At 42.2% G+C, this 25,649-nt stretch overlaps 4 protein-coding genes across 9 annotated transcripts; 1 reads left to right on the plus strand and 3 right to left on the minus strand.

Annotated features, from left to right (window-relative positions):
• LOC110433800 (homeobox-leucine zipper protein ROC9-like) lies at positions 877-9,964 on the minus strand. Its single transcript, XM_021456449.1, has 10 exons — positions 9,816-9,964; positions 9,454-9,698; positions 4,316-4,433; positions 4,147-4,212; positions 3,659-4,045; positions 3,471-3,572; positions 3,165-3,383; positions 2,871-3,048; positions 2,341-2,699; positions 877-1,372 (listed from the first exon to the last, which is right to left on the minus strand). The coding sequence occupies exons 1-10, from the start codon at positions 9,891-9,893 to the stop codon at positions 1,004-1,006; spliced, it is 2,121 nt and encodes a 706-aa protein (XP_021312124.1). The 5' UTR covers positions 9,894-9,964; the 3' UTR covers positions 877-1,003.
• LOC8072105 (probable protein ABIL5) lies at positions 11,841-14,715 on the minus strand. Of its 4 annotated transcripts, none has more exons than XM_021455903.1 (8): positions 14,541-14,715; positions 14,341-14,423; positions 14,088-14,235; positions 13,708-13,807; positions 13,053-13,062; positions 12,831-12,922; positions 12,342-12,421; positions 11,841-12,141 (listed from the first exon to the last, which is right to left on the minus strand). In XM_021455903.1, the coding sequence occupies exons 1-8, from the start codon at positions 14,676-14,678 to the stop codon at positions 12,049-12,051; spliced, it is 744 nt and encodes a 247-aa protein (XP_021311578.1). In that variant the 5' UTR covers positions 14,679-14,715; the 3' UTR covers positions 11,841-12,048. The 4 variants fall into 4 exon arrangements, with proteins under 4 accessions (XP_021311578.1, XP_021311577.1, XP_021311575.1 ...); XM_021455902.1 differs by having other exon boundaries at positions 13,053-13,065; XM_021455900.1 differs by having other exon boundaries at positions 13,023-13,062; positions 14,541-14,714.
• LOC8079228 (protein CURVATURE THYLAKOID 1C, chloroplastic) lies at positions 16,181-17,806 on the plus strand. 3 transcript variants are annotated; one of them, XM_002456344.2, is made up of 6 exons: positions 16,181-16,480; positions 16,594-16,685; positions 16,850-16,936; positions 17,039-17,101; positions 17,190-17,227; positions 17,451-17,806. In XM_002456344.2, exons 1-6 carry the CDS (start codon positions 16,363-16,365, stop codon positions 17,503-17,505), a joined length of 453 nt encoding a protein of 150 aa, XP_002456389.1. In that variant the 5' UTR covers positions 16,181-16,362; the 3' UTR covers positions 17,506-17,806. The 3 variants fall into 3 exon arrangements, with proteins under 3 accessions (XP_002456389.1, XP_021312360.1, XP_021312361.1); XM_021456685.1 differs by lacking the exon at positions 17,451-17,806 and adding an exon at positions 17,324-17,441 and having other exon boundaries at positions 16,204-16,480; XM_021456686.1 differs by lacking the exon at positions 17,451-17,806 and adding an exon at positions 17,327-17,437 and having other exon boundaries at positions 16,204-16,480.
• On the minus strand, positions 18,175-25,005 carry LOC8072106 (protein tesmin/TSO1-like CXC 5). The gene is made up of 8 exons (XM_021456684.1): positions 24,299-25,005; positions 23,833-23,937; positions 23,194-23,368; positions 21,714-22,070; positions 20,404-20,486; positions 20,226-20,320; positions 18,974-19,423; positions 18,175-18,562 (listed from the first exon to the last, which is right to left on the minus strand). The coding sequence occupies exons 1-8, from the start codon at positions 24,697-24,699 to the stop codon at positions 18,387-18,389; spliced, it is 1,842 nt and encodes a 613-aa protein (XP_021312359.1). The 5' UTR covers positions 24,700-25,005; the 3' UTR covers positions 18,175-18,386.

The raw sequence follows: 25,649 nt of genomic DNA on the forward strand, positions 1-25,649 counted from the left end.
GTCTAGCCAATTACAGCAGCATCCTCGTCGCAACTATATTACAGTGGTGGATTTAGGATTTTAATCATGGGGGTACAGATAAAAATGATATAGTTCATCAACAAGGACATAATATAATTAGATTACTAAACGATGATAAAATAGTTGTGAATGTAGAATGTGAATGTACAATATATTATACATGTACATGTTATTAAAAGGTATATATACTAGATGTTTTTCAAAAAATTTTAGGAGGACAGTTGTACCCCCATGCTACTATTGTAGATCCACCCCTGCTATATTACCTTCTCAACCACCACCACGTACGCCCAGTCGAATGACCTTTCTAATCCTCCTTCTAAGCTGATAGTCATTTAAGCCCTCTCAACCCTCCTGAAGCCCCGAACCCTAACACCGATGAGATCTTCGTCTCTGGCTACGGTGAGGTCATTTCGCTGCTGCAAAATGACGAAGACTATTACAAACGGCAGCGAGCCCCAGGGGGTGCCAAGGGCCAGGCCCTACTCCCAACAACTCTTATCACTTTGTTTAATCTTTATGTTATATTGTTATTTTTGGATTAAAATAGAAAAAAAATATTGCTAAAATTTGCTACAAATTAGTTATTTAGTACCTATTTTGTCTAGTCTCGTTACTTTGGTCATGACCAAGATTGAACCGCATTAACTGAGACATAACTTGCTTACTCCTAAGTTTTAAAACTAATCAATCAATCTTTATTTTTAGATAACCAAACTTTCGAAATGACCGAAGAACCAATGCGGCAACCAGATCTGTACAAGAAACAGGTGGCAGTACAGCCTTAGTTATCGAGTCGTCCCACAACTGATTCAACATGGAAATTTGCAAAATTTAACCGAACAAAATTTAACATCATTTAACAGTTTTACTGAATAAAATTTAACATCCTTTAGCAGTACATTATTTAGAAGTTTAACTGAAGAAAATTTGCAAGTATATTTGTTTCATGGAAGGTATATGTATCACATCCTCCGACAGATCAACATCTCAGCGCTTTCTTGATGTTGTCCAGTGTGCGGAACACCAGATGCGCTACGTCCTTCATCGCATTTGCCGAGAGCGCAGCATCCGTCGCCGACGAGCTAAACAGCGCCTGGAACACCATGGTGACCAGCGACCCGGCGGAGTCCACCGCCGTCCTGTCCTGCTCCCTCGACGTGATCAACGCCGGCATCACCACGAAGCCGAATGGCAGCACGGCCACGGCGCTGGAGTCATGCCCATCGATCACCGGCCGCAGGACCGCGGCGTCGATAGGCGCGTACGCGACGGTCGACTCGCAGGGGCTGGCACTGCTGTCCTGGAGGATCCACTTGCCGCTCAGCTCCTCCACGGAAGATTTCATGGCCTGACGCACGTCCGAAAAGCAGCGGTGTGAGTGTGACTAACATAGTGACATGGACAATGCTAAGGTACACCCTTTACCTTTAAGGAAGTAATATTTTAAATTAATCTGAGCCTTTGGTTTTTCTAATTTTATAATTTACTTTAATAAATTAAAAAATTTAGAAAAGAAAAATTAATCCCTCCGGATTCGCTAATGAGGGAAGAAAAGATCTTAGAGAATCTTCTTCTCCATGAAAACATTGGCGGTGGACCCCCCCTAAATTATGCGCCCCCCCCCCCCACCCACCCAAAAAAAAAATACGCGAGACTAGATGGGCCTTGCCATTTAATGTAGACCTATTGAAATAGCAAGAATGTTTATTATTTTAAATGCTAATAAAAATAATTATATATACATTGTTACTGGTCTGCTGTAATAAAAATAATTATATGACACATTTTTTAAAGAGTGACATGACATGTTACATGTACTACATGGATGGATAAAAAAACCTTTCAAACATGTATTTTTACTACTAGATTCAAAATTTGTAAACAGTAATTCATTACATGCACTGACTCAGTCAACACACATGCAAGTAACGTTAACAGCCTCTCATGTAACACGTAACACACACATGTAAGTCACGTACACATATTAAGTTACCGACCACTCACTAACACGTATACACACGCTACACACATATAAGTCACGTACAAAAATACATGGTAATCAAAGTATATAGTAGGGAAAATACCATATTTGTCAAATCACACATGCATCAATTAAATTTAGAAATATCGAAAACTTTCTTTATTTATCTTATTTTATAATTTTTTTTAAAAAATAAATATATATTTTATGTATTACCTCTTAGGAAGTAATAGGTGATTATAATCAAAATAAATAAACAGTTCACAGTCTACCGCAGCAAAGGGCTAGTGACATACTACATGGCACGATTCCGTCGGAGACGAAATGAAACTTACGTATGCCGTGACGCAGTTGCCGTCATCCCCCTTGCGCACAGTCACGTAGCTCTGGACAGATTGTCCATGCATCATCAAGTCCCACTCATGGCGCCGCGATTTGTCCAGCAGGTAGCCGAAGATAGCCGCCGGGTTCACCGGCAGCCACTGCGATAGCACCGCGCAGGCGACAAGCCCCTGCGGCTCGCCACCCTCGCCTCTGCTCTTCCGGCACATCACCCGGATCTCACAGGGTCCGTTGTAATTCAACCTCTTCCTCCATGACCGGACCCTGGAGGCACCGATGGCGCGATAGAGGCTGGATGTCATCCGCTGCGCGAGCTTCAGGACGCTCTGCCTGCCTGACACTGTGTCGACCCCTACACTAGCACCCTGTCATTAGTACTATGCTGCACTGCGTGCATAGCGTCAGTGTTAGCTTGACTGATATGGTAAGTAATGTTCGTTGATTTGTTACGAGAGAAAAAACATTGTTGAATGATTCGCAAATTCAGCATATAAGCTCAAGCGAACAAGCAAGCATTACTTACCATTCAAGCCCCATGTCAGGACGTTGGTCGCCACTGAGAAGACCATCCTCTCGCACTGCAGCTGGAGTGCCGCCACCCAGCGCCTTGCACCGAATGCCAGGCCGCTCGTGGTCACCGTCTGTCGGTACATCGCCGGAACCGCGGTCTTGCGGCATTTTACATTCTCAACCCAGGTCACCTACTTCGCACACAACAGATGAGTGAACGAATCCTTAGTACTTCCATGGCGCATGCAGTTCGGCTGAACCGGCATTGATTTGTTCGAACCATTTCATGTTCGTGGAATCGTGTTACCTTGCAACAACGGGCCAAGCTCTGCTCTTCTACAATGCATCCTGAGGGCTTCTTCAAGCACATGCAAAGCGTCGATGACGTTCGTGCACCCGGTTCAAAGTTGTCCAAGGAGACATCGACGATAGCCCATTTCTGGGCACCAAGCTTCTTGCAATGGCGAAGGAAGTGCAGCTCCCTTGTAGGTATCAACGGTGTCAGTGTCTGGATCTCTGCAGACATCTAAAGCCAACAATCGGTCAAGTTATTATTATAGACAGATCATTCCTCGATTAAGAGGATTACATTATGAAGGAGTTGTTGGATTACCAGTTGCATGATGCCATCTAGATGATCGCTCTCGCCTGCACGGATCACTTCCAGCGTCGACGCCTTGGTGACCATGGAAGGAAACATCTCCTTCCACTGGTTCTGCACAAAAGTTTAGAGTTTGGAGATGATGATTCTCTGACTCAGTATAGTTGGCAGGAAGATTGAATGATTGGTGGTATATATACCACGTCCATGAAAGTGTGCACAAGCTGCGTCACGCCACCGTACACAACGGCAGTCTCCCTTGACACCTCAACCGACCACACGCCCCGCCGGTCGCCGGAGTCATCATCGTGGTGCCGGAACAAGCGCGCATACTCGTTGTAGTTCAGATCGTCCCGACCGGTCTCGATGCTACGCACCCAGAGTGGCTCCCCAGAGGAGCACATCATCGTCAGCTCATCTAGCGCGCGGCTGGCAAGCTCCAGGAACATTGTCTTGTCGTCGTGGCCAACATCGACATGGTCGTCCAGTGAGTTCCTGCTTCTGATCTGGATGCCCCCCATAGAGCACGACGACGAGGTCGAGAAGGTGGCTGTGTTGTTCTCTAGCGCCATGTGGAGCCTCTCAACCTGAATGGCATGGTGCTGCACACCCGCCGTGTGTCAGTATTTGCAACCACGCGCAAAGGCTAAAGAGTTGAGTTGGAAAGATGATGGCGGCGCATGCAAACCTCGGCTTTGAGCTTAGTGTTCTCCTGGTGCATGAGCAGCGAGTTCTCATGCCGCTCCTGAGTTACCTGAACAAAAAAGAAAGAAAAAGGGTACTCTAATAGTCTCCATGACGCTGTTGAATCAGAGATGCAGCGATCGGCATGCATGTAATGCGTTAAGCTAATTTACCTTTGTCTGGCATCTCCGGTTCTGGAACCAAAACTTCACTTGGCTTGCAGAGAGGCCGAGTTGTTCACTAAGCTGTTGCCGCTGCTTCTCGTCAGGATGCGGCGATTCTTTGAATGCTCTGGTCATTTGATCAAATTCGAGAGAAAAAACACCACTACCTCGGTTAGCACTGATATGCAGGACCTCAGTTTAGTTTAGTTTGATGATGAGTAGCAATGTCCCATGTGGCATAGCCGAACAGAACAAAATACCCACGCGGAACTATCCTAATAATACCATCGGCCTCAAATGTCTCGCCGTATCCTGGAATTTTGGAGCTCTGTGCCCCAAGGACTTCATGGGGCGACCCAAAAGAACACAACACATTGGAACCGAGAGACAATGGTGACACGAATCCATGGCGGCTCTGGCCTCTGAGTCATTTTCCTCGCTCACGTACCGCAATCTACTTTGAATATTCCTCACAGATTCCTCTCGCCCCTCATGGGATTTACCATTGTTGAGCGAGGTCTTACGACAGAGGGTGACGAGGAAAGGTTATTGGGTTCTTGTCTGATTCCACATCACACGGATTCAAACACACAGTGGCGGCAAAGGCTTAGTGAAAAGCTTAAGGATACAATGATTGAGCTTCTATGGGCTCGCCATGTCATCGAGGTCAGTGCAAAGCTTAAGCATACATGAAACAATTAAGAATAATGTGGGAAATCAATCTCCTTTACCAATGAAATGGTATCAAGATGAATCCTCTAAATCAAAGGACTTCATTCTGGTGGAATCTAAAAAGAAGTAAAAGAAAAATAGAAAAGGTGAAAATTTCACCAAATCTTAAAAAGGCAAAACAAGATCAAATCCTAGCTTACACACACTTAGATGCAGAAGCAATATTAAGACCAATACTTCTAAGAATATAAGAAATAAAGAAAATGACATTACAATGACTAGTCCGGAATTGTATAGGCCTTAAAAAGAAAGGAGGTACATTATAAAAAAAGTCTTACCTAATAATATGGTTTTAATTTCAGTGGTCTTTAGTAAACTATGTTAATTGATTGTGCAGACTCCTTATTAAGAAAGTTTGATTATCAACAAAAGTATCTTTGGATGTGGGATCCCACCAGAGTTGATGGTAGTCAGAAAAGTGTTTTATGATGCAAAATCTTTTAAAGGCTATTTTATGTTACAAATGAATTTATTAGATAAACAGAACAAAATTAAGTAGATCATGCTGGTTATTTATCGGAAAATCTTTAAGAAAAATAAATTGACATTTATGTGTGAGCTATCCAAATTCTGTTCAAATAGTATTGAACCTATCTTGACTAGAGGAGACTTTAACATAATTAGATATGCTAAGGAATGGAATAAGAAGAAGATATCCATAGACATTCTAGGATGTTTACCCTTATCCACTTTCATGAGTTAAGGGAGTTGCTGATGACTGATGGTTTATACACACGGTCAAATAATCAGAACTTTCCAAGTTTAGATAATTTGGATAGAATTTTAGTCTCTAAAGAGTGGGAAGATATCTTCCCATATGCTATTGCTAAAATACTTCCTAGAGAGGTATTTGACCATAACCCTCTTATCGTTTCCTCTGGGCCTAGTAATTTTGTAAAGCATTTACAGCTCATATTATAGTTGAGTTGGCTGAATAATCATGATTTTCATGGTTTAGTGAAAAAAGTTGTGGTCAAAACCTTGCAAAGCAAAATCAGTTTTGGATAAGATTCAATAGAAATTAAAACTATTTAAACAACACTTCAAATGCTGGGGTTTTAATTTGCAAGGTGATATAAGGAAGAGAAGGAGAGACACTCAAAAGGAATTAACAAAACTAGAAAATACTAAAGATGTAAAAGGCTTAGTAGATGAACAAAGAAAAGGAAATCATGGTTGCTTAGTGGTAATTTCAACCTACTAGAACAAGAAGAGTTAATAGAAGTCATGATATTTACTTAAATCAGATTGTAATACTAGCTTCTTTTCACAAGATTGCTAGTGCAAGAAAAATAAGAACACAATTTTAAGTCTAGAAAAAGATGGTAATTTAAATGAAGGAGATAGAAAATTTGTTAACACATGCCACTAGATATTACAGTAAACTATTTGGTCCTACTCTTGAGTTCAATATTAACATGAACAACAACATCTAGAATGAGATCAAGTAGTTGTCTGAATTAGATAATTAAGATCTATGCAAACCCTTCTCTGACTTAGGGAGATCAAGGTTACTTCTTTCCAGAGGGAGAAGAATAAGGTGGTTGTCCTAGATAGTATTCCTATTTCTTATACAAGATGATAGCAAAGACTCTAACTATATGACTTTAGCTATATGCTGCAAAGTTGATACACCCAACGCAAAATGCTTCTATGAAATGGAGGAATATTATGTCTAATGTTATGTCTTTACATGAAATACACCATGAAACTAAAAGGAAGAAACAAACTGACATAATTCTAAAACTAGACTTTGAATAGGCTTATGATAAATCAACTAGAATTTTTTATTTAAATTAAATGTTTAGAGGCAATAGTTTTTTTTCAAGAAATGGTGTGGGTGGATTAAACAAGTGCTCTCTTATGGGACAGTGAGCGAAACATCACACCATACATAAAAAACCATAAGGGAGTAATGTAAGTGGATCCATTATCACTCATTCTCTTCAATTTTGTTACTAACTGTTTGGCAAAATTGGTCCTTAAAGCCCGAGCTGATGGCCCGATTACTAGACTCATTGTACATGTACATAACGATGGCTAGCCTAAAAATCAATTTTAATAAGAGGGAAATCCTTAAAGCCCGTTTTATGCCGACATCTTTTCCAATTTCATATCGCCGATTGGCTTCCTTTAGAAGAAAAGAATGTGAAAAGATTAGATGTGTTGAAAGGTGGCACCATATTTATAGCTAGCAAGTCCACTATAACATGTCCATTTACCTATCACCTAAAACAATTATCAAGAGGGTTTATAAGGTCATAAGGACTTTCTTATAATAGGAAGAGGTATAAAGAGAAAATATCATCTAGTAAAATGGGCCAGAATTTGTAAAAGCACGAGAAAAGGGAGTTTGGGCATTAAAGATGGTACAAAGATGAATTTGTCTTTTATGCAAATGGTGGTTGAAACTAAAAAAGGAAGATGACTCATGGCAGTCAAGACAATATCTGACTTAATAAATACCATAAAAAGAGAGAACTATTAACTCTGTGAAACACAAACTTAAGGATTCCTTCTTTCGGTAGATCTTTTAAAGTAAGAGGGGGTTTATATGCAAGGTAGATCAATCAAAATTTAAAATAGAAATAAAACACAATTCTGGCAAGATGCTTGTGATAAAGCTCTTCGTGATTTGTTTCCTAGCTTATATAAAATTTATGATGTGAAGGTTATTTGTGTTAGTCAAGTAAAAGATGAGACGCTTCTCAAATTACTTTTAGCAGATGGCTTGTTGACGAGTTGAGAAACAACTATAATCAAATTTGCATCAACATCATGATTTTTTAGCTTCTATGTGAGCAATATGTTTTTCACTTGGACGCTTAAAGCAATAAAAACATTAGTGAAGTCCCTTTACAATGCCTTAATAGTTAATGGTGTTGGACCAATTTATAAGAATATTTGGAAAGGGAAAATCACAAATAAAGTCAAGGTCTTCTTATGGTTAGTTGAAAATAATGTTTTTTTGACTAAGGAGTAAAGACAACATGAGTAAAACTTGTCTCTGGGGTTGGGGAGAGGGTCCTAACTGTTATTTCTATGACCAAATGGAAAGTATATACCGCATTTGTTGTTGAATCGTAACATGACCAAGATTATGTGGACAATCATAGCTCAGTTCTTTGGAGCAAACAAGGTTCCTAGAGAGCTACACCAAGCTCGGAAATGGTTTAATCTCTGGCTTCCAAGAGGACATAAATTCCATGATTTTGGGAATTGCATTGCTTTGATGACCATTTGGAATTCAAGAAACAAAGCTTGGTTTGAGGGCAAAATTGTAAAAACTCATGTTGAATTTGTACGTTATGCATGCGTTCTTTTGTGTTATTGCCTTATTGGGTAGGTCTCTATTGTGAAGTGGACAAAGAAGGGTCGCCGGAAGGTGAGATCATTGTTCTATAGATTGTGTCAAAGCGGCTCGCTAAACCAAGGTATTCAAGGGTGGTGATGAAGCAGTACTTGCCAGATGTTGAACATCAGGGTGATGAAGATTAGGGGACCTAGCAGTTTTACAAGAAGTCGGTGATGTATTTGTGTTTTGTTGTGTCATTTCAACATGATCTATGGTGATCACGATTATTCATGACTCATAAATGTCTTGCGCAAGTGCAGTGGAGTTTGTTGCACTCCTTCTTACCTTCCTCTTTAGAGCTTGCTCGGTGGCTGTAGCGAAGTTTGTCGCACTTGTTCTCACCTTCCTCTTTAGAGCCTGTTCGGCGGCTATAGCCACAACTATTTTTTCTACAACAATTAATGAGTAGAGAAAAGGGGATGTGGCCGTTGCGTTCCCCACCGCAGCCTCTCCCTACCACTACAAGAAATCTGTTAATCCATGACAAAAAAATTCTGTCACAGATCATCAAAAAACCGTCACTATACAACATCTGGGATGTGGCCGTTGCGTTCCCCACCGCAGCCTCTCCCTACTAGCTCCCGTATTTTTTCGTACTCTCCATCATCGTCCTTAACCACATCTTCGTCCAATCCGAGCTTCTGTCCCGGATTCGGCGCGAGCACCCCTGTCTCTACTACCTCCTTGGCTACAGCAACTCATTGCAGCCTTCGCCGCTACCATCGCCATGCTAATCTTAATTTCCTAATTCTCTTTTTTATTTGGCCGCCTCTGTATTTTTGACTAGTCTCAATCACGGCGGTGGCCCCGCCGCTCCTATATTACCGTATCAACCACCACCACGCCCAGTCGAATGACCTTTCCAAACCCCCCTACTAAGTCGTAGTCATCCCCAAACCCTAACGCTGATGAGGTCTTCGTCTCCGGCTATGGCGTGACTCGGTGAGTTCTCTTTCTTTTTCGTCAGAGGCTAAAGTGCAAGCATTCGCATGCTCGTGCGAACGGAAGCTTTCACGTTCTTCTAAGTTACGCGGGTAGGGATCGGAGAGTGAGCACTCACGCTTCCAGGATTCTGATCTGCTCAGGAGTGTGCTTGTGGCAGCTCTTCCTCCTCTTGTTGCCCCCCGCATCTTCATGGCTTGCTTCCTCCCCGGACTGGCTTCCCTGCCCCATGTTCTCGCTACTGATCTCCATGGCCTCGCCAGATCGAAGGCCGCCGCCTCTTATCCCGCCATGGCCCTCGCTACCATTTTCCACCTCATCACCCAGAGCCGCCACTGGTTCCTTCCGGCCGAACGGACCTGCCTGCACAGCAGAAACAAAACGGCTGGCATGTTAAGAAGCTACAAGGTCGCATTCGTACTGCTGTGCTATTTCCTATGTGCATGATGAAGAAGATAGAGTCGATCGCCGGCGACGTACAAGAGAGAGCGAGAGCGTCAGATCAGCTGGGAAGATATTCGGCGGGGTGCGCGGTGGTGGACGGCCGCTGGATCCCATATGCCCAGCCTTGGAGCGGCAGAGTTAGCTGGAGACGGTCGTCGCTATGTTGGGAATGCCAGAAAGCAAAGGGCTGGCTATATAGTGCAGGGATGAGCTCGGGGGCCGACCCTCGTTTATGTAGGCTTCAGGGCAAGTTTGACCGGCTTGCTCGATCGGTTGGCAGGAGGGGGAAGGAAATAAAGAAAAATGATGTGAGATATCAGCAAGATGCTTTTAGCAGATAGAGATAGAGTGTGTCTCTGTGCATGCCAGGAGAGACCAGTGGTGGACAGTCTGTTAGAGATCGAATGTTAGCTACTATATATGTGTGCAGATGACGACGGTGCAGCTTGAATGATGATTTGTAGTGGCTGCCTTGTGGCTGGACTGGAGCAAATAAACCACTGCTTGATAGGCGTGCTGCGCGCCATCATAGATGGTTCTGATCTTGTGGACGTATTCTCTCCTAACAGCGGGCTTTAGTTCCAAAAAAGTTTGCAAAATTTTTCAGATTCTCCGTCACATCGAATCTTTAGACGCATGTATGAAGTATTAAATATAGACAAAAATAAAAATTAATTGCACAGTTTGGTCGGAATTGACGAGACGAATCTTTTAAGTCTAGTTAGTCTATAATTAGACAATATTTGTCAAATACAAACGGAACTGCTACAGTGTCGATTTAAAAAAATTTAGAACTAAACAAGGCCCCCACACCTGCTCTCGGCTGTTGTAATAAATAAGCTCATACTGTGCATTACTTGCTGCCAATATGGACGTGGCCTTTTTTATATTTTAATCATTTTTTAATAAATATTCTAATATTAATCCTCTCAAAAAATATACTGCATCACATAACTCATTTGGTCACGTCAATCCCGCTGGTGCGACCGTCACATACGTTGGCGTAACAAGATACGATACATTCGACGACATTTTCGATGTGAAAAAGCTTGTCGCGCCACATGCGTTGGCGTGACAGTAATGTCTTGTCGCGCCACTGAAAATGGCGTGACAAGACCAAACTTTTGAAAAATCATAACTCTTCGATATGACCTCGGATGAAGATAATTTTTATACAAAAATTGGAGATCTCGATGAGATCTACAACTTTCTAGTTTTAAGTTTTTTTTTCATCTAACAACATTAAGATGCTCAAAAAAATTATATAAAATTTTAGCATCATAATAATTATGTACTTTCCATTAAAAAATATTTTTTTATATTATTAAATAAAGACAAACTTTATACCAAAATTGTAGCACTCAAATAGATCTACATGTTTGTAGTTTTACGTTTGTACATTTGAAGTTGTTACAATGTTCGAAAAAATACATAAATTATCAACAACTTAATATGTTGTTGATACTTTATACTATTCTCTCGACATTGTAACAAGTTCAAATGTAAAAACTCAAAACTTGTAACATGTAGATCTGTTTGAGTGCTATAATTTTGATAAAAAAAGTGTCTTTATTTGACAACATACAAAAAAAGATATTAATATTCTAATGCGACAAGCAGAAGTACGTGATTATTATGGTGGTGAACTTTTATATAATTTTTTTGAGCTCATCAAATGAAAAAACTTAAAACTAGAAAGTTATATGATTTTTCGAAAGTTTAGTATTGTCACGCCATTCCTGGTGGCGCGAGAAGACAGTGCTGTCACGCTAACGCATGTGGTGTGACAAGCTTTCCACATCGGAAATGCTTTCGAATGTGTCGTATCTTACCACGCCAACACATGTGGCTCGACTGTGTTATTTGGTTGCGTCAGCGGGATTGGCGCGACCAAAAGGACTATGTGATGCAATATTTTTTTGAGAGAATTAATATTTAAATATTTATTAAAAACGATATATATATATATATATATATATATATATATATATATATATATATATATATATATATATATATATCAAAAATGCTAGGTTCACTGAATGAATACTGTGGACCTAGTAATAACAAGCCTAATGATTCATTGAACAAATACTTTCAAGTATATCACTACTTACAGTGAAACAGTGAAAACGTTGCATGACCCGTAGGAGTTAGGACCAATAGCACTACAAAAGAAACACTGTATCCAAAAGGGGAAAAAGATACTCCTACTCTATCACGTTGGTGCTATTGATTGTTATCCTTTTTTTGAGCAAAATTCTTATGCTTATCGCTTGGTTTTCTTGAGAAATGACAAGATGTTACTCGTGCTCCCATGGTTGGCCTTCTTTTTCTGATCACCTAGAAAAATGTGAACATCCTGCCAAAAGTACAAAGAAAAAAAATCTTGTTCTGATCAACATAAACCATCACAAAAATCATTATACAAATTTAATAGTGTTCGATCACTTTGTGGTGTCTGTACAGTGTGGTGTCAAGCTAAGACAACACCTAGATAGGAAATAATATTTAATTATAGCATAAGGTACCAGCTTTTCTGTATATAGAGATGAAATATACCTCTGCTCTAAAAGAGAAGGACCTTCTTATGGTCCTTGGGCTGTCCTCAAAATTTGCTGATACCACGGTATGTTCTTTTCCTAGTAAGAATTGAACAGACATAGAAGATTTATCATGATTCAAGGAAATGACAATGGATGAACAAACATACAAGATTAACATATACTTTTTACCTTATTGTTAAGCCTCAAGTAGAATTGTAATAATATATTAACATAAATTTCAAGGCATACTAAAGACTCATACAATTTCATTTTTTCTACAAAGATAGTATTGTCCCCTCTGTTGATGAGTTTAGCAATTTATGGTCAGGCTCTTGCTAGTTGCTACAGAATAGTTATTCAAATAACATTGACAATTTTTTGCTAAGCTGTTCCTTTAGAAGAATGAAGATAACCATAAGGGACTACTTAGAGAAACAGTACTATATATACTAAGAACGATATAATCTTATATAAATGTGCCCAGAAAACTGCATATTACTATTACCCGTGGCTGGCTGAACATCATATGGCTTGAGAGTGAGGGTAGCTCCAGATACTATTGGGCCAGTAATTTCCGGAAGTTGTGGATCATTTTTACTATCATATAAATATAGCAAAAATCATTAAATGGTGCACGACGTACGTAAAACAATAACAAAATGATCAAAAAATCAAATTAATAAGTAACAAAAAAAACCTCGAACCAACATCGTTTCCTAGTTTGGACCTTTGAGTAGCTGCTGAAAAATATAACAGATACCAAATCAATAATGACACTTTTTTTGAACGAATCATCAATAATAATAATAAAACCAGTCAATTTTCAAATATTTGAGCAAAATGAAACTGAATAAAAAAGGTACAATATTTTAAAAAACACAAGTATGCAATCCTTGTTTGCTGTTTGGATGGACCAAAAGATGATATATATTGAAATAAATAATCTAATCGATGCTAATCTTGTGTAACTAGAAATATTCAGACAGGAATCACATTAGACAATTTGAATACACAATAAAAAGAAGAGCTGCTTATCTTTCCACTAAGAAAAGAAATAATGTCTAAGAAAATACAACAGGCCAAAATCATGAGATGCCCAACAAATTATAAGAGAAACCCATTGAGATGTTTGTGCTAGAACTAGAACTACCAAATCAGAACATAACTAATCCACAGGAGAATACAAAATACACTAACTGCATATGGAATGTGATAGTCTTTCATTTCTCTGATGAATATTTGCTAAGGGTCTTGTCAAAAAATATTTGCTAATAAGGGAAACTAAATTTTCGTTGAAGGTTAGGTAAATGCATGGATGCTAATGGTTAAGTATGTAAAATGTGAGATATAAATAGTTTGCAAGCAAAATTAAGAAGCTTTACATTGTGAGATGTAACGACGATGATATTGAATGGCATCAGGGTCCCCTCGTACAGTCAAAAGCTTCAGTGAAATGGCATACTGTTCACATGTCAAAAGCCTCTGGTGCCATGAACAGACCATAACAAAATTCAGTAAATCAAGGTTTCATTTGGTCTTTGCTCATTGGCAGTCATAGTAAAATTTTACTAACTACGAAAGAAATGTGATGCAGCATGACTATGTTAATGCTGACTTCCTAATTAATAAAATTGTAGTAACAGAGAAGAAATGAAGTTCTGATCTGAAGATCACCTAAGTAATGAGTACTTATTCAATTTGAAATCAGAGTCTGTTAATCAGATTTTTACTTTGCAAGTAATATAAATAAGAGAAGTCCAACCTGTTTCAAGAAGTTGATCTTTCGTTCTGTCTGTGTGACGTCAGTCTTCTCCTGCAGCTTGTGCTCAAGCTTGGATGAAACAGTCCCCAAGTGATCAATCACAGCTACCACCGCGTCACATATGTAACCCTTTGTCCCCTCCAGAATCCTTCACATCCATGAAAAAAAAAAAGTGGCATGCCGTGGGAACCAATGTGTTCGTGGGGTAACAGACTGAGGGTAGCAGACTAGGAGCGGCGGCGGCGCTGCTTACAGCTTCTTCTTGTCGGTGCTGAGGAACGCCTTCTCGCAGCAGTCCGCCGCTTCGTGCAGCTGAGACCGCAGATCCTTGAGCTCCTGCACGGTCCAAGACGGCAAGATAACGCGACAACCCATAAGCTTACCAACAAGGCCGCGCCGCGTCATGGCAGGACACGACACGCACGAGCAAAACTGACGAGCCGCTCAACGTACCCTGAGCGCGCCGTCGAAGCTCTCGGCACCGGGCGCGCCTAGCCGCGACGACGACCTGTCGAACGGCGCCGCCGCCGCGGTGCTCGTGGACGCCGCCCCCGGCTGCTGCATCCCCGCCTCGCCGGCCTCAGCGTCCATCTCCGACCCTCCCCTGAGTCCCTGGCTCCCTCCCTCCTAGGAATGGCAACGGGTACGTACCCGATGGGTACTTGCCACCCGTACCCGCACCCGCCAGGTCAAAATCTATTCCATCGGGTTACCCGCGAAAGCAGACGGGTAAGAAATTCATTCCGTACCCGCACCCGACGGGTAATTCTTACCCGACGGGTATTCCATACCCGAAAATATACCCGAGTTCAATAGAAATATAACAACTTTCAGCAAGTTAAATATCACAACTTATAGGAAATTAAATATAACAACTTGCAGCAAATTAATAGTAGCACTAGTAGCACACCAGCCGCTCAACACTTCCCACGTTCAGTCAATCAGTTCATGGGCTATATGGGCTAAATTGCTTAGGTTGCTTACTCATTTTGCGGGTATTTCTTACCCACGGGTACGCGGGTATGGGTACTACTATTCCACACCCGTACCCGCCATACCCGATGGGTAAAGAATTTCACCCAACAACGTACCCGCGGGTACAAAATCCATTCCATACCCGCGTCCTTATCGGGTAAAACCCGTCGGGTACTCGGGTTTCGGGTACCCATTGCCATTTTGACTCCCTCCCCACTCACTCCCCGCTCGCGTCGCCAAGCAAACGCCTGAGGCGGAAACCAGAACGAGAGCACTGTAGTGTAGCAATGTGTTTCGCCGCTCCCTCAGCTTCGGCTTCACAGTGAGTGCAAGCTAGCTAGCACAGAAATGGCATACGCAGACGAGCGGGAAGTGGGCGTCCGGGGACAAATAAGCCGGGGGGCAAGGAGACAAGCCGCCCACGCCGTCGCGTGACCTCCCTTTGGCGCGGGGCGGCGGCTCCGCGCAGGGAGGCACACCGCCCACGCGATGAACGCCAAGACGACGGGATTTCTCGTGGCGTGGGCGCGCGCGTCCCTCCCCCGAGGACCGAGAGGCTCGGACGCTCGGACGGCGCGGCGCCGTGCGCTCGCAGGGGCAGCTGGGCTCGTCACGGGCGCGCTGTACACTTGCGAAGGCTGCTCAGATGGTGCCGGTTGGATTCTTGTGTCTAGCATTTTGTTCGGTTTCATTCAGGCTGCACGTGTCCATCCTGATTAAGGAATCTGCTGTTTGTTTAGTGGCTCCATCTCCATCACCGACCGGAGAGTCCCCGAATCCCTACAGCATACAGCTTTTTTTTATATATAAAAGTCCTGAGGCAAGCTTTATTGATTGAAGATAGTTACATCTTGTGATAATAGTTGAATAATAAAACTAGAGGGATCATCGTCCCAGATATAATTTGTTCTGAAAATCATAGCTTGCCAAGTTAGCACATGTGTCATATTATTTGCTTTCCTTAAGTGCTCAATGGAGATCTCTTGAAAACCATTTCAGACTATACAGTATACAGGATACAGCTTCTTGTCGCCACTGTTCAGTGTTCACACCTCCCATGTCCCATCTGGCGGGGAGACGAGTCGAAATATGCGCACAAGTCAGGGGGGCAATCTGCAAACCAGACACCCGATGTTGCGTTAGTGGACCAGAGAGCTCCAGTTCACATCCGGTGCCGTGCGGCGCAGCAAAGACGTTGGAACTCCAAGCAGTTCTTCGGTTCCCCTCCACACGCATCACACATCGCCTCGTGCCTCTCAATTCCGTCTCCTTCTGCAGCGATTCTCGCAGGTGCGCAGCCATGATGATGGCGTGTGGCCTCGCCGTCGCCCAGCCTGCGGCGTCTCTCGCGCCATCCGGCAAGAGGAGCCTCTCCGGCGGCCGTCCCCCATGGCTGCCATCTCCCAGACTTTTTTCAGGTAAATTTGCCTTCCGATGGGCTGCTGCGTTTCTGTTTATTCCCTCTTGGTCATAGAGGCCTGGTGCGGAATTCACATGCATCATTGTGTTCTGCAATGCGTGCGTGGTGCAGACAAGCTAATAAGGAGCCGCAGTGTCGTTGCCAAGGCTGCGCAGGACAGTTCAGAATCATCCGGGAGCATAGTGAAATACGTCACCAGTTCTGTGAGTTTCTTGTCCTTGTGACTTGTGACTAATGAAAATCTAATTAGCCATATCAAGCTTGTATTATATATGAATGAAGACTAACCAAACTCGTATGGTTTGCAGACATTTTTTAAGACTAACCAAACTCGTATGATTTTTTTTTTCTCTAAAAACGAATACAGTTCAGCACTGCGGAAGACATTTTTGGTCTAGCTGGTATAGGCTTTGCCGCAATAGCTGCATTATGGGCTTCAGTCAACCTCATTGAGGTACATTCCAAATGACATGTTGCAGCTTTCGATTCCTAACAGATAAGCGTTCACCTACAAGCCACATGAGGTTAATCTGCTCCATGTTTTCGTTCATTTTAGATCATCGATAAGCTCCCGGTTCTTCCTCTTCTATTTGAACTGGTTGGGATATTAGTTGCATGGGTAAGTTTTTGTCACTATCTTTTCAAATATTTTATATTATCGCAAGTAAGTTTTCCTGAGCCCTGATTATCACTCTTGACATTTTCAGCTTTTCATCTACAACAATCTCCTCTTCAAGCCAAAGAGGTAATAACTACTCCTGTTCAATTATGTTCGTTCGATTGGTCCATCCGACCATCGTACTAAGTACCATTAGTCCATTACATACGTGCAAAACCGCAGCAGGCATGAGAGGATGACTGCCGGACCTCTTTGGATACACTCCCTCCATTCCAAGCTATGAGTTATCGCTCGATTCATCACGGGTCCTATTTTGCCCTTTGGATTGATTAGTTCATATTATCTGCAGGGAAGAATTTCTGAAGAACATCAAAAACTCAGTATCTCAAATCCTGGGGCAGTAACCTTTGCAGGCGACAGTAGACAGCAAGCATTCTGTCATGGGTTCTCTGCAAACATACCGAATGCAATTATGCAATATAACTGTCTGCAAGCTATGAGTGTTACCATTTTTGACTCTATATAAGCACTACCAATTTTCTGTACAGGTTAGTGTGATTAAAGCCGTTTTCCCAGTACCAAAACTTGGACTGGGACCTCTTGCTGTACGAGTCTAATGAAAACAGACACCCGGATTCTTCCTGTATTGAATGCTTCGGCTATTCAATTTCACGTACAAGAACGAAAGGGTATTTACATCTGAAATCATGGAAACAGCGCAACAAAGAAGAAAGATGTCAAAGAGATTCAGTAATGGCCAGCGGTGAATGAGGACGCCGTTACAATTACCCTGTGGGTTAGCAATCAAACATCACAGTTCACAAGGCAGCCGAAAGTTGTAGAGCCATGGAATCGATGTAGCACATGTCACCTTTCGTGCTAAAAAGATCATGCGAGTTCAGAATAACATCAGTGCAACAAGGACAGATGGGTTCATCTCTGCATTGATACCTTGTCTTCCTTTGACTTTTGATTTTGAAATAAGCACCCACCCAGATACATCTTGGCTCGAATCAGGCGGATGGCAAATGATGAAATTTCGACAGGGGAAAGAACAGAGAGAAACTACAATGTAGAAAATACGACAAGGTTGAATGACTAAACTAACTAACCAGATTCCAGCATTACACTTATTCTGACCAATGAGAATAGATTGGAATTCTCTAAAATATAAATTATATCTATCAAGACTGATACAGGTATCTGATCGACATGTTAAAGGGGTGAAAACACGATTCCCTTGATCATTGTAACACCCTGAGTACAAACCTGGAACGCCCAGGCTTCAGTTTTTGTCCAAAAAGCCAGTAACAGGTTTTCCAGCATTACTGCTGGAACTCTGCGGATATGTTTTTACAACAGGTACATCTACTTTCGAATATGGTACTTGAGAAACACCATTTACCTGTCCAGGATTGGCAGATGTTTCAGATTCGATTGCCATGGAGGAGTATCTTCTCTCTGCAGGGGAGAATAATCAGGATTAAACTCATCCTAGCCCTAGAAAGCAAACAGAAAAGGATATATCTCGCACAATATACACTCTAGCCTTCCTAGGTTTACTAATGGATTCTCAGTTCCCAGATAAAATGGAAGAAAAATACTTGTATAAATGAGCTAGGAAGTCACCAAGTTCAACTCTTAAGTCAGACAGCACAAGACCATAAAACCATTCAGTCAGATGGATCCATATATTATGAAATGCTGGCAAATATCACTGACCAAACTATCTTTCTCTTCTCTTTTTTTATAATAAAATAAATTGTATTCCCCATCTCAAAAGAAAATCACTGATGTGAAGTAACAAGATGAGGTCATGTGTAAGGATTTTGCATTAGCAATTAGCATGGTGAATAGGAAAATTTGGTGTACCTTTATTTCTTCCGCGTTCCACAAACTTGCGGAGGCAATCACGGAATTCTGTCAGCACAACTCTTTCTTGTTCTGCATACAGTGCAGATTGGTTTTGGTTGACAGTTATTGTCTGCTGAGGAACAGCATTTTGAGAAGTCGTAAACACTGTATCTTGTTCGTCACACATTTTCACTTCTTCGTCACACAACAGTGCCAGTGTTCCAGGAGACATAGGTCTATTGGACTTCTGATCATCAGCGCAGTTAGGTCTGGATTCTTCTAGAATAGCTTTGCCCGTGTGAGTTCCTCTGCTTGAATGGTCATCAATTGATGCTTTTTGATCTGGATCTTGATTATTTCCTTCTCTGTCATGGTTTGTCAATGCTAGGGAACCTGCCCTGTCATCTTCCTTCTGTCCTCCCCTTTCATCTTCCTTCTCGCCAACCCTCTCTTCCATCGTTTTCCGGCCTGTTATTTTAATGAAAATAATACAATGAGCAGCACATAACCATCCAATTAATGCCCATTTAACCATTTTGCAGACTCTGTTTATAATCCATTAATCCTCTAGGTTGTTCTTGGTTGCATTCTCTTAACATACAATAGTGCATACTTGCAGGTCTCAGGGGGAATGAAATAATGCTACATGTAATGTGTGTCCATACTTATATTGATAAATAAATATAGCACATTGAAGGACAGAAGTGAAAATATGCAGTGAAACGCTCACAGATGATCTGAGAAACAGAAAGTGTGATTGCACATATCAACTGCTTGCCAACTCTCGTGCAGTTCCAACAGGAAAAAGCAAATGGTAACCTTGACCATGATATGTAGCGCTTAGTAATTTAGAGTATAACATAACAGTATATATTAGAGGTAATAGCTGCACATCCAAGCAAAACCCAAATAACTCAATAACATTTATTTTCTGCATGGAGAGATGAAGCACTAACACTTTTGTCCCTATATCTTATCTTCTGGTTGTTGTCAAAATAAACTTTGATAAAGCACTTCACCAGCATCCAAATTCCCAGGAAATGATGTAAACTTGTAAACAAGTCAAAACAAAAGATTGAATCCAATGTTGAAGCAAGAAATGAATAACTTGCATCTACACGGGACAAGTTAATATTGAAACAAACAGGTGCTGATCTATGTGAGTTACTTCACTGCATATCAACAAGATAACTCATGGATACAGAACTGAATGTAACTTTTTGTTTCTAAGTCGCAAAAGGTAAAATCAACATAAAGACAATAGCAGTACCAGCATATGTTTTTGCAGCCTCTCCTGATACCACCACTAAAAGCTTGCATAGCTCCTTTATGTCCTCTTCTTGCACAATGTCTGCTAAAAGGGGCCTGGAGTGGGATGGCAGAAACCCATCAATAGAAAACAAATATGGTAGGCTTTCTATGAACATGTTATATAGCTTATGGGTTACCTGTAGGTAACTTTAAAGGGGCCCAGATTTGGAGGATGTGCAGACTGGCTTATTGGAATTGGACCATCAGGTACTGCATTTTTCTGATAAACAGACTGATTAAAGTGCGAAGTACATACAACTAGTTTCAACAGAGTCTCATAATAACTGCTGCCACAAGTAGCTTTGTCTAATCTCCTTGTCAAAAATCAATTTTAATTTGCAATTATGTTCTAGATAATTCAAAGTTCTCCCACGAAAATAGAAAAAATGAATTCTGTAAGGTGCATTTATCTAAAAAAACTCAACTGGGAGGGGGTACCGCCCCACAGCTTTGTACTAAGAAGAAACCTCAGCAAAACCGGCTGAGAAAACCTGCAACTACCTACCACAGACCGGCACCCTACCCATGCATGTAAATACCATTTCGGTAACGGCCATAATGTCTCCTACCAGTGAAGGACCGGCACAGCCAACACTGTATACTGTACCAGCCAGAATCCAAATCCCGGCCACTTCCGCTAGTTCCGGCTATTCCATGTGGAATCTTCCTTTTCTTGGTTTAGGTACCATCCTGCCACAGCATTTCTTGCAACGTGTAATGACTCCTGATGGTCCTGTACTCCGGCAGCGCACAACCTCCAGCAAAGGCAGCAAGGGCCCTACTTTTTCTCTCCCACTGCTGGGCCATAGGGTGTGTGTTTGTGCAATCTACACCTAGAACCTCATTTTATTCTTCATTAACTATTTGTTTTAGGCTTGTTGCCTGCAATGCACAACTCCAACGCATGTACCAGAATGCATGCTTATATCATGTACATGTTTTTGTTAATTGTAAATATATTTGTTATTTTATTTATTGTATCCCGGAATGGTAACTGGTATCATCCAGTACCGAAATGTTTCATTCCAGTGAGCAAACCAGAATAGCACCCGGAACGGCATTGATAAGTATGACCCTATCCCTTTTAGTGAGGCACAGTGATTTTTATTTGGGTACAAGGCAGGATTTGAACCCCAGCTGGCTGCCGGCTGGTATGTTTACTCAGTGACCAACCACAGGACTACTAGTGTATTTGCACATTTGTCTACTAGAAGTAGAGTATAAGGAGCTAACAGTGGCAGTCTGGCACACTACTTTGTCACGTAAAAAAGAAAAGTTTTGAGACACTATTCATAAATTCAATTCATGGAATAAAATTCACTCCTAGTGATGGAACAAAGCACTTCAGCTTGCTCCTGAAGACAATAAGGCAAGAACACAAAGCCATTCCCAGAAAAAGAAATGAGGCGAAAACAGTGCAAGTTCAAGTCTTAGGCATGGCCATTACCTGAGATATGTGATAATTCCTGTGCGCTACATGTTCCTTATTTGAATTATCAAGTGAAGGATCAATATGTTTCCTCTTCCTTGATGTGGAAGGAGAAGGGAATCCTGTAGCTCCAATAGCACCATTTACAGCTGCATTTGTCGCCTGCTGCATGTTAATTGCATTTTTGTGATCCCCTTGGAAAAGATTTCTTCTCTCTTCACTTCCTTCAAAATTCTTGCAATCCATACACTTGCAATTTTCAGAGCATAGTATATTAGCTTGGAAGCACTCACAGTACTTCTTGAGGCATCCTGACTTCTTGCAGTGGCACCCTTTATTATGCTTCCCTACTAAAGGGAGATCACTAGACACCTCCTGGCAATTTCATGGACTAGAATTAATGCCACATGTCATGGAAGCACAATAACATGGTCAAAATGAAATGCAATAATGAGATAATGTCTGTATTTGATAGTAAATAGAATAGGGTTAGGGTCTAAGGTTAGTGGAATAGCATGTTTGATTTATCAAAATCTCATCAGTTCCCAATTACTATTGCTAGCTATGAATAACAAGAGAAAATATGGATATGGCCTTCCTATTGAAAACATTATTCCTTTTCAACTAAAAATACTACCTGCGTCCTGCAGTCTAAATTTCTTGTTACTTAAGGTATCAATAGTCTCTGATGCCCCATTTCTACCATCGTTTTTCTAAAAATACACTATAGAAAATCAATAACATTATAATTACACTGAAGCACTTTTTGCTGGTGAATCCATGAATATTGTTTTTTAATAAATATAAGTAGATTTTGTGTAGAGATGAACAAATTACAAAAGTTGATGTATTCTAGAACAGCTTGTTTTTTTGGCTGGAGGTACACTTCATATTAGTATAAGCAGAAGGAAACAAAACATGCACTTCTTTACTAGGGCATAGGTGGCAAACATTTTGCAGGGAAGACTGAATATTAGACTTTTCAGCGACCTTGTCTTCTTCCTACCTTGCTAGGATATATTTTTTACAGAAAGCTTATCAATAATAGTTTAATAAAGAGATAAGAGCTTGATTAACGTTCAACAATAGCAATTTTCCATCTCAGACAATGTCAAATATGGCATGTTGATTTTTAATTTTTGAGGATTTAAATTTGGACTTACAAAATGCCAAGCACACACACAAATCTAACTACATTGATACACATTTCCAAAGAGACGTCAGAGTAACTTTAAGAAAATGAGTTACAGGCATGAATTCTTCAAAAATAAATAATTTTAATATGTCAGGTTTTATCATGAAACTTCTCGTATAAATTTATTGCAATGCTCTCCTTTTTCCTCTTTCAATTCAAACCCTCTCAATTAGAATAAACTATGACCTCTAACATGAGCATGGGCATCGCTATAACTAACTGAAACTCAAAGGAAAAACAAATGGCAATAAATGTTCCTTTAGAAAGTAACTATGCAAACAATATTTGGACAACATAACATACATTATTCCTATTCGTATGTGGGCTGCTCCCAATCTTAGGCCTGAAAGCATCTGGATTACGCTCCAATGTAGCTTCAATAGCTTCACGCCTGGCAACCTCATTCTCAGGATTATTAAAACAGTTGGTGCAGTTGCACCCATCACAGTGAGTACCAGAAGCGAAGCATTCACAGTACCTGTAAAAGGAACCATAAAAAGATTTCAGGTGGATAAGTATATACACAAGATGCCCAGCTGGAAGAAAAATGAACAACAGTACATTCTTTGTATTTAAAAAGGGAGGTGGGGTGACTTGAACTTGGAGGTCAAAACAATGACACACTGTATAGGTTTGTAAAGGTATGCAGAGACTCAGAAATTAGGGTTTTCGAGACAATATGAAGGATTGAAAGGATGCTAGAAAGATTTCTGGAATTATTTGTATTACAATTACCTGTTCTCATCTAACCTACATCTACATGTACGTGTTTACTAAGTTTTTTGCTATATTCATCTAACCTACATCTATGAGGAGAACATTGTCCACATGAGAAAACGTCCTTTACTATATTTCATTGTTATCAAGCTAAGGATAGAATCTGACTTACAAGTCCTTTCCTATATTTGATTCTTCTCAAGCTAAGGATAGAATCTGACTTACAACTTCAAACATCTGGAGTTCCTGCAATTGCAGCACTTCTTCTTCGTGGGAGTGCTATCTTTTCCTTCATAGAGTCTTGCTCGTGGTTTTGGTGACTCTGGTTTCCTACATTACAAGGCCCCAAAGCATAACTAGAACAATGGAGCAAGATGCAAATTTCAAAGAAAAAAAATTGAAATATTTCGATCTTCAGCAGGGAGAATGCGCTGAAACTTTCCTACAAGAGTTAGTTTAAGATCAATAAGCTCATCTAACGCAAATATGTGTCTTCGTTTCCAAGCAATGACAAGTCCACAGCAAAATTTGGAAACTGCCTCGTGGTGACACTCAGAAAATCAGAAACGTTCCCACGTTCAGCATATGAATCAAGACGAAAATGGGCTCTGTCATCGAGCAAAATGAGCCCCGTACCAAACAGAGAGGCGGAAGTTTCAAAACTTCTAAATCTCAGAACGGGGACACTCACAAGGGAACCGCGACCGGGGGACGCTGGACTGGTTGCGGCGGCATCGGACGAAGCTGCGGTACAGGGACCGCCATCGGCACCGCGTGCCGCGGCAGCGGCACATGCCCCACCACCTGGTGCGGGCGCATCACCGGCAGAATCCGCTGGTGCAGCTGCTGCGGCATCCCCATAGGCATGGCAGCCCTCACGTGCTGCGGATGCTGGAACCCCACGGGCAACGCCCTCGGCTGCAGAGCCCTAGAAACGGCGGCGGCCGCCGCCGCCATCGCGGGGTTCCCCGCCAACGCCGCCGAGTTGAAATCGAGCTGCCTTACTAGCTTCTTAATCGGCGGCTGCATGGACGCAGCGGGCACGGGAGGCCTCTGCGGCGGCGGAGGGCCGCCCTGCTCCTTGCCCGCCATCTACTCAACCCGGCAGCTACAGGATCAAAACGCCTCCGCCCACCGGTAACGTCAACACAAACCCAATTCGCGGCGGCCGCGGGGAGACCCGCGGCGGGATCGCGGCCGCCGGCTCCAGATCGAAGGGGCCGGAGGCCCCGCAGCCGAGTGCGGGGTGGCGGCGCTCGCCACGAGCTCCGACGCGGGTTTGCGGCGGAGGGGAATGGCGGATTCTGAGAGAGCTGGGGTGGGGGATTAGTGGATTTTCCCTCTCTCCCTGCTGCTCTCGACTGCCCTCTTCTCTCTCTCTCTCTCTCTCTCTCTCATGCCACCTCTCCCCCCTTTCTTTCTCTCCCACTCTTCCCTTTCGAAATCAAATTCATATTCTACGGCCGGATCCGAGAGGCGACCCGCCATCCGACGGCGGAGGCGCGGCTGAGCAGCATCCTGCGGCTCGAATTCATAGATGTGGGGTTGTTGGACCGCTCGCCGTTCGATTCGACGGGTTCGGAATTGTTCACCTCGCCGTAGGCGCACGCGGCGTCCCCTACTGACACGTGGGCCATGGGGACGAGGATCCGGTGGGGCTGCGCAGTCGGTGTGAGGGCGCGGAGATGCGGCGGGGTCTCGGTCGCGCAATGTGGATCCGTCCTGTCACTCGCGGAGTTCGTTTTCCGGGAAAAGCACCGGGACCTGGTTTACGCAGTCTGTGTCTCATGACACATGGGTCCAGATAATGTGTGGCCTATATGTCAGTCTGTTTCCGTTTTTTGGATTCGCGGGAAGGTACACGTTGTAGCGTGAAAATCTCGCGCGAGGGTTTTTAAAAGGTGTGACTAGTCTTCGGTTTCAGTGGAATAGGCCATTGTTGAGCCCGTGGAGATCGCCATTTTTGGTTCGTGGGCCTCTCTACGGCCTCCGGCCATTTCTGCTTTCGGAACTCGGAAGGGAAGGTTCCAGTCTTCAAATTC

Source organism: Sorghum bicolor, chromosome 3 (assembly GCF_000003195.3).
Source record: "Sorghum bicolor cultivar BTx623 chromosome 3, Sorghum_bicolor_NCBIv3, whole genome shotgun sequence".
NCBI lineage: Eukaryota > Viridiplantae > Streptophyta > Magnoliopsida > Poales > Poaceae > Sorghum > Sorghum bicolor.

Coding starts and splice junctions, on each gene's coding strand:
- LOC110433800 (XM_021456449.1), bottom strand. CDS start 9,893: ATGGGATCCAGCGGCCGTCCACCACCGCGCACCCCGCCGAATATCTTC. Junction 9,699..9,815: donor TGACGCTCTCGCTCTCTCTT/GTACGTCGCCGG, acceptor TCTGCTGTGCAG/GCAGGTCCGTTCGGCCGGAA. Junction 3,573..3,658: donor TGCACACTTTCATGGACGTG/GTATATATACCA, acceptor ACTTTTGTGCAG/AACCAGTGGAAGGAGATGTT.
- LOC8072105 (XM_021455899.1), bottom strand. CDS start 14,678: ATGGACGCTGAGGCCGGCGAGGCGGGGATGCAGCAGCCGGGGGCGGCG. Junction 14,424..14,540: donor GCTTCGACGGCGCGCTCAGG/GTACGTTGAGCG, acceptor TGGACCGTGCAG/GAGCTCAAGGATCTGCGGTC. Junction 14,236..14,340: donor AGCACCGACAAGAAGAAGCT/GTAAGCAGCGCC, acceptor ATGGATGTGAAG/GATTCTGGAGGGGACAAAGG.
- LOC8079228 (XM_021456685.1), top strand. CDS start 16,363: ATGATGATGGCGTGTGGCCTCGCCGTCGCCCAGCCTGCGGCGTCTCTC. Junction 16,686..16,849: donor TGAAATACGTCACCAGTTCT/GTGAGTTTCTTG, acceptor AAACGAATACAG/TTCAGCACTGCGGAAGACAT. Junction 17,102..17,189: donor TTGGGATATTAGTTGCATGG/GTAAGTTTTTGT, acceptor TGACATTTTCAG/CTTTTCATCTACAACAATCT.
- LOC8072106 (XM_021456684.1), bottom strand. CDS start 24,699: ATGGCGGGCAAGGAGCAGGGCGGCCCTCCGCCGCCGCAGAGGCCTCCC. Junction 20,487..21,713: donor GGAATTATCACATATCTCAG/GTAATGGCCATG, acceptor TCTGTTTATCAG/AAAAATGCAGTACCTGATGG. Junction 20,321..20,403: donor CCCTTTAAAGTTACCTACAG/GTAACCCATAAG, acceptor ATCCCACTCCAG/GCCCCTTTTAGCAGACATTG.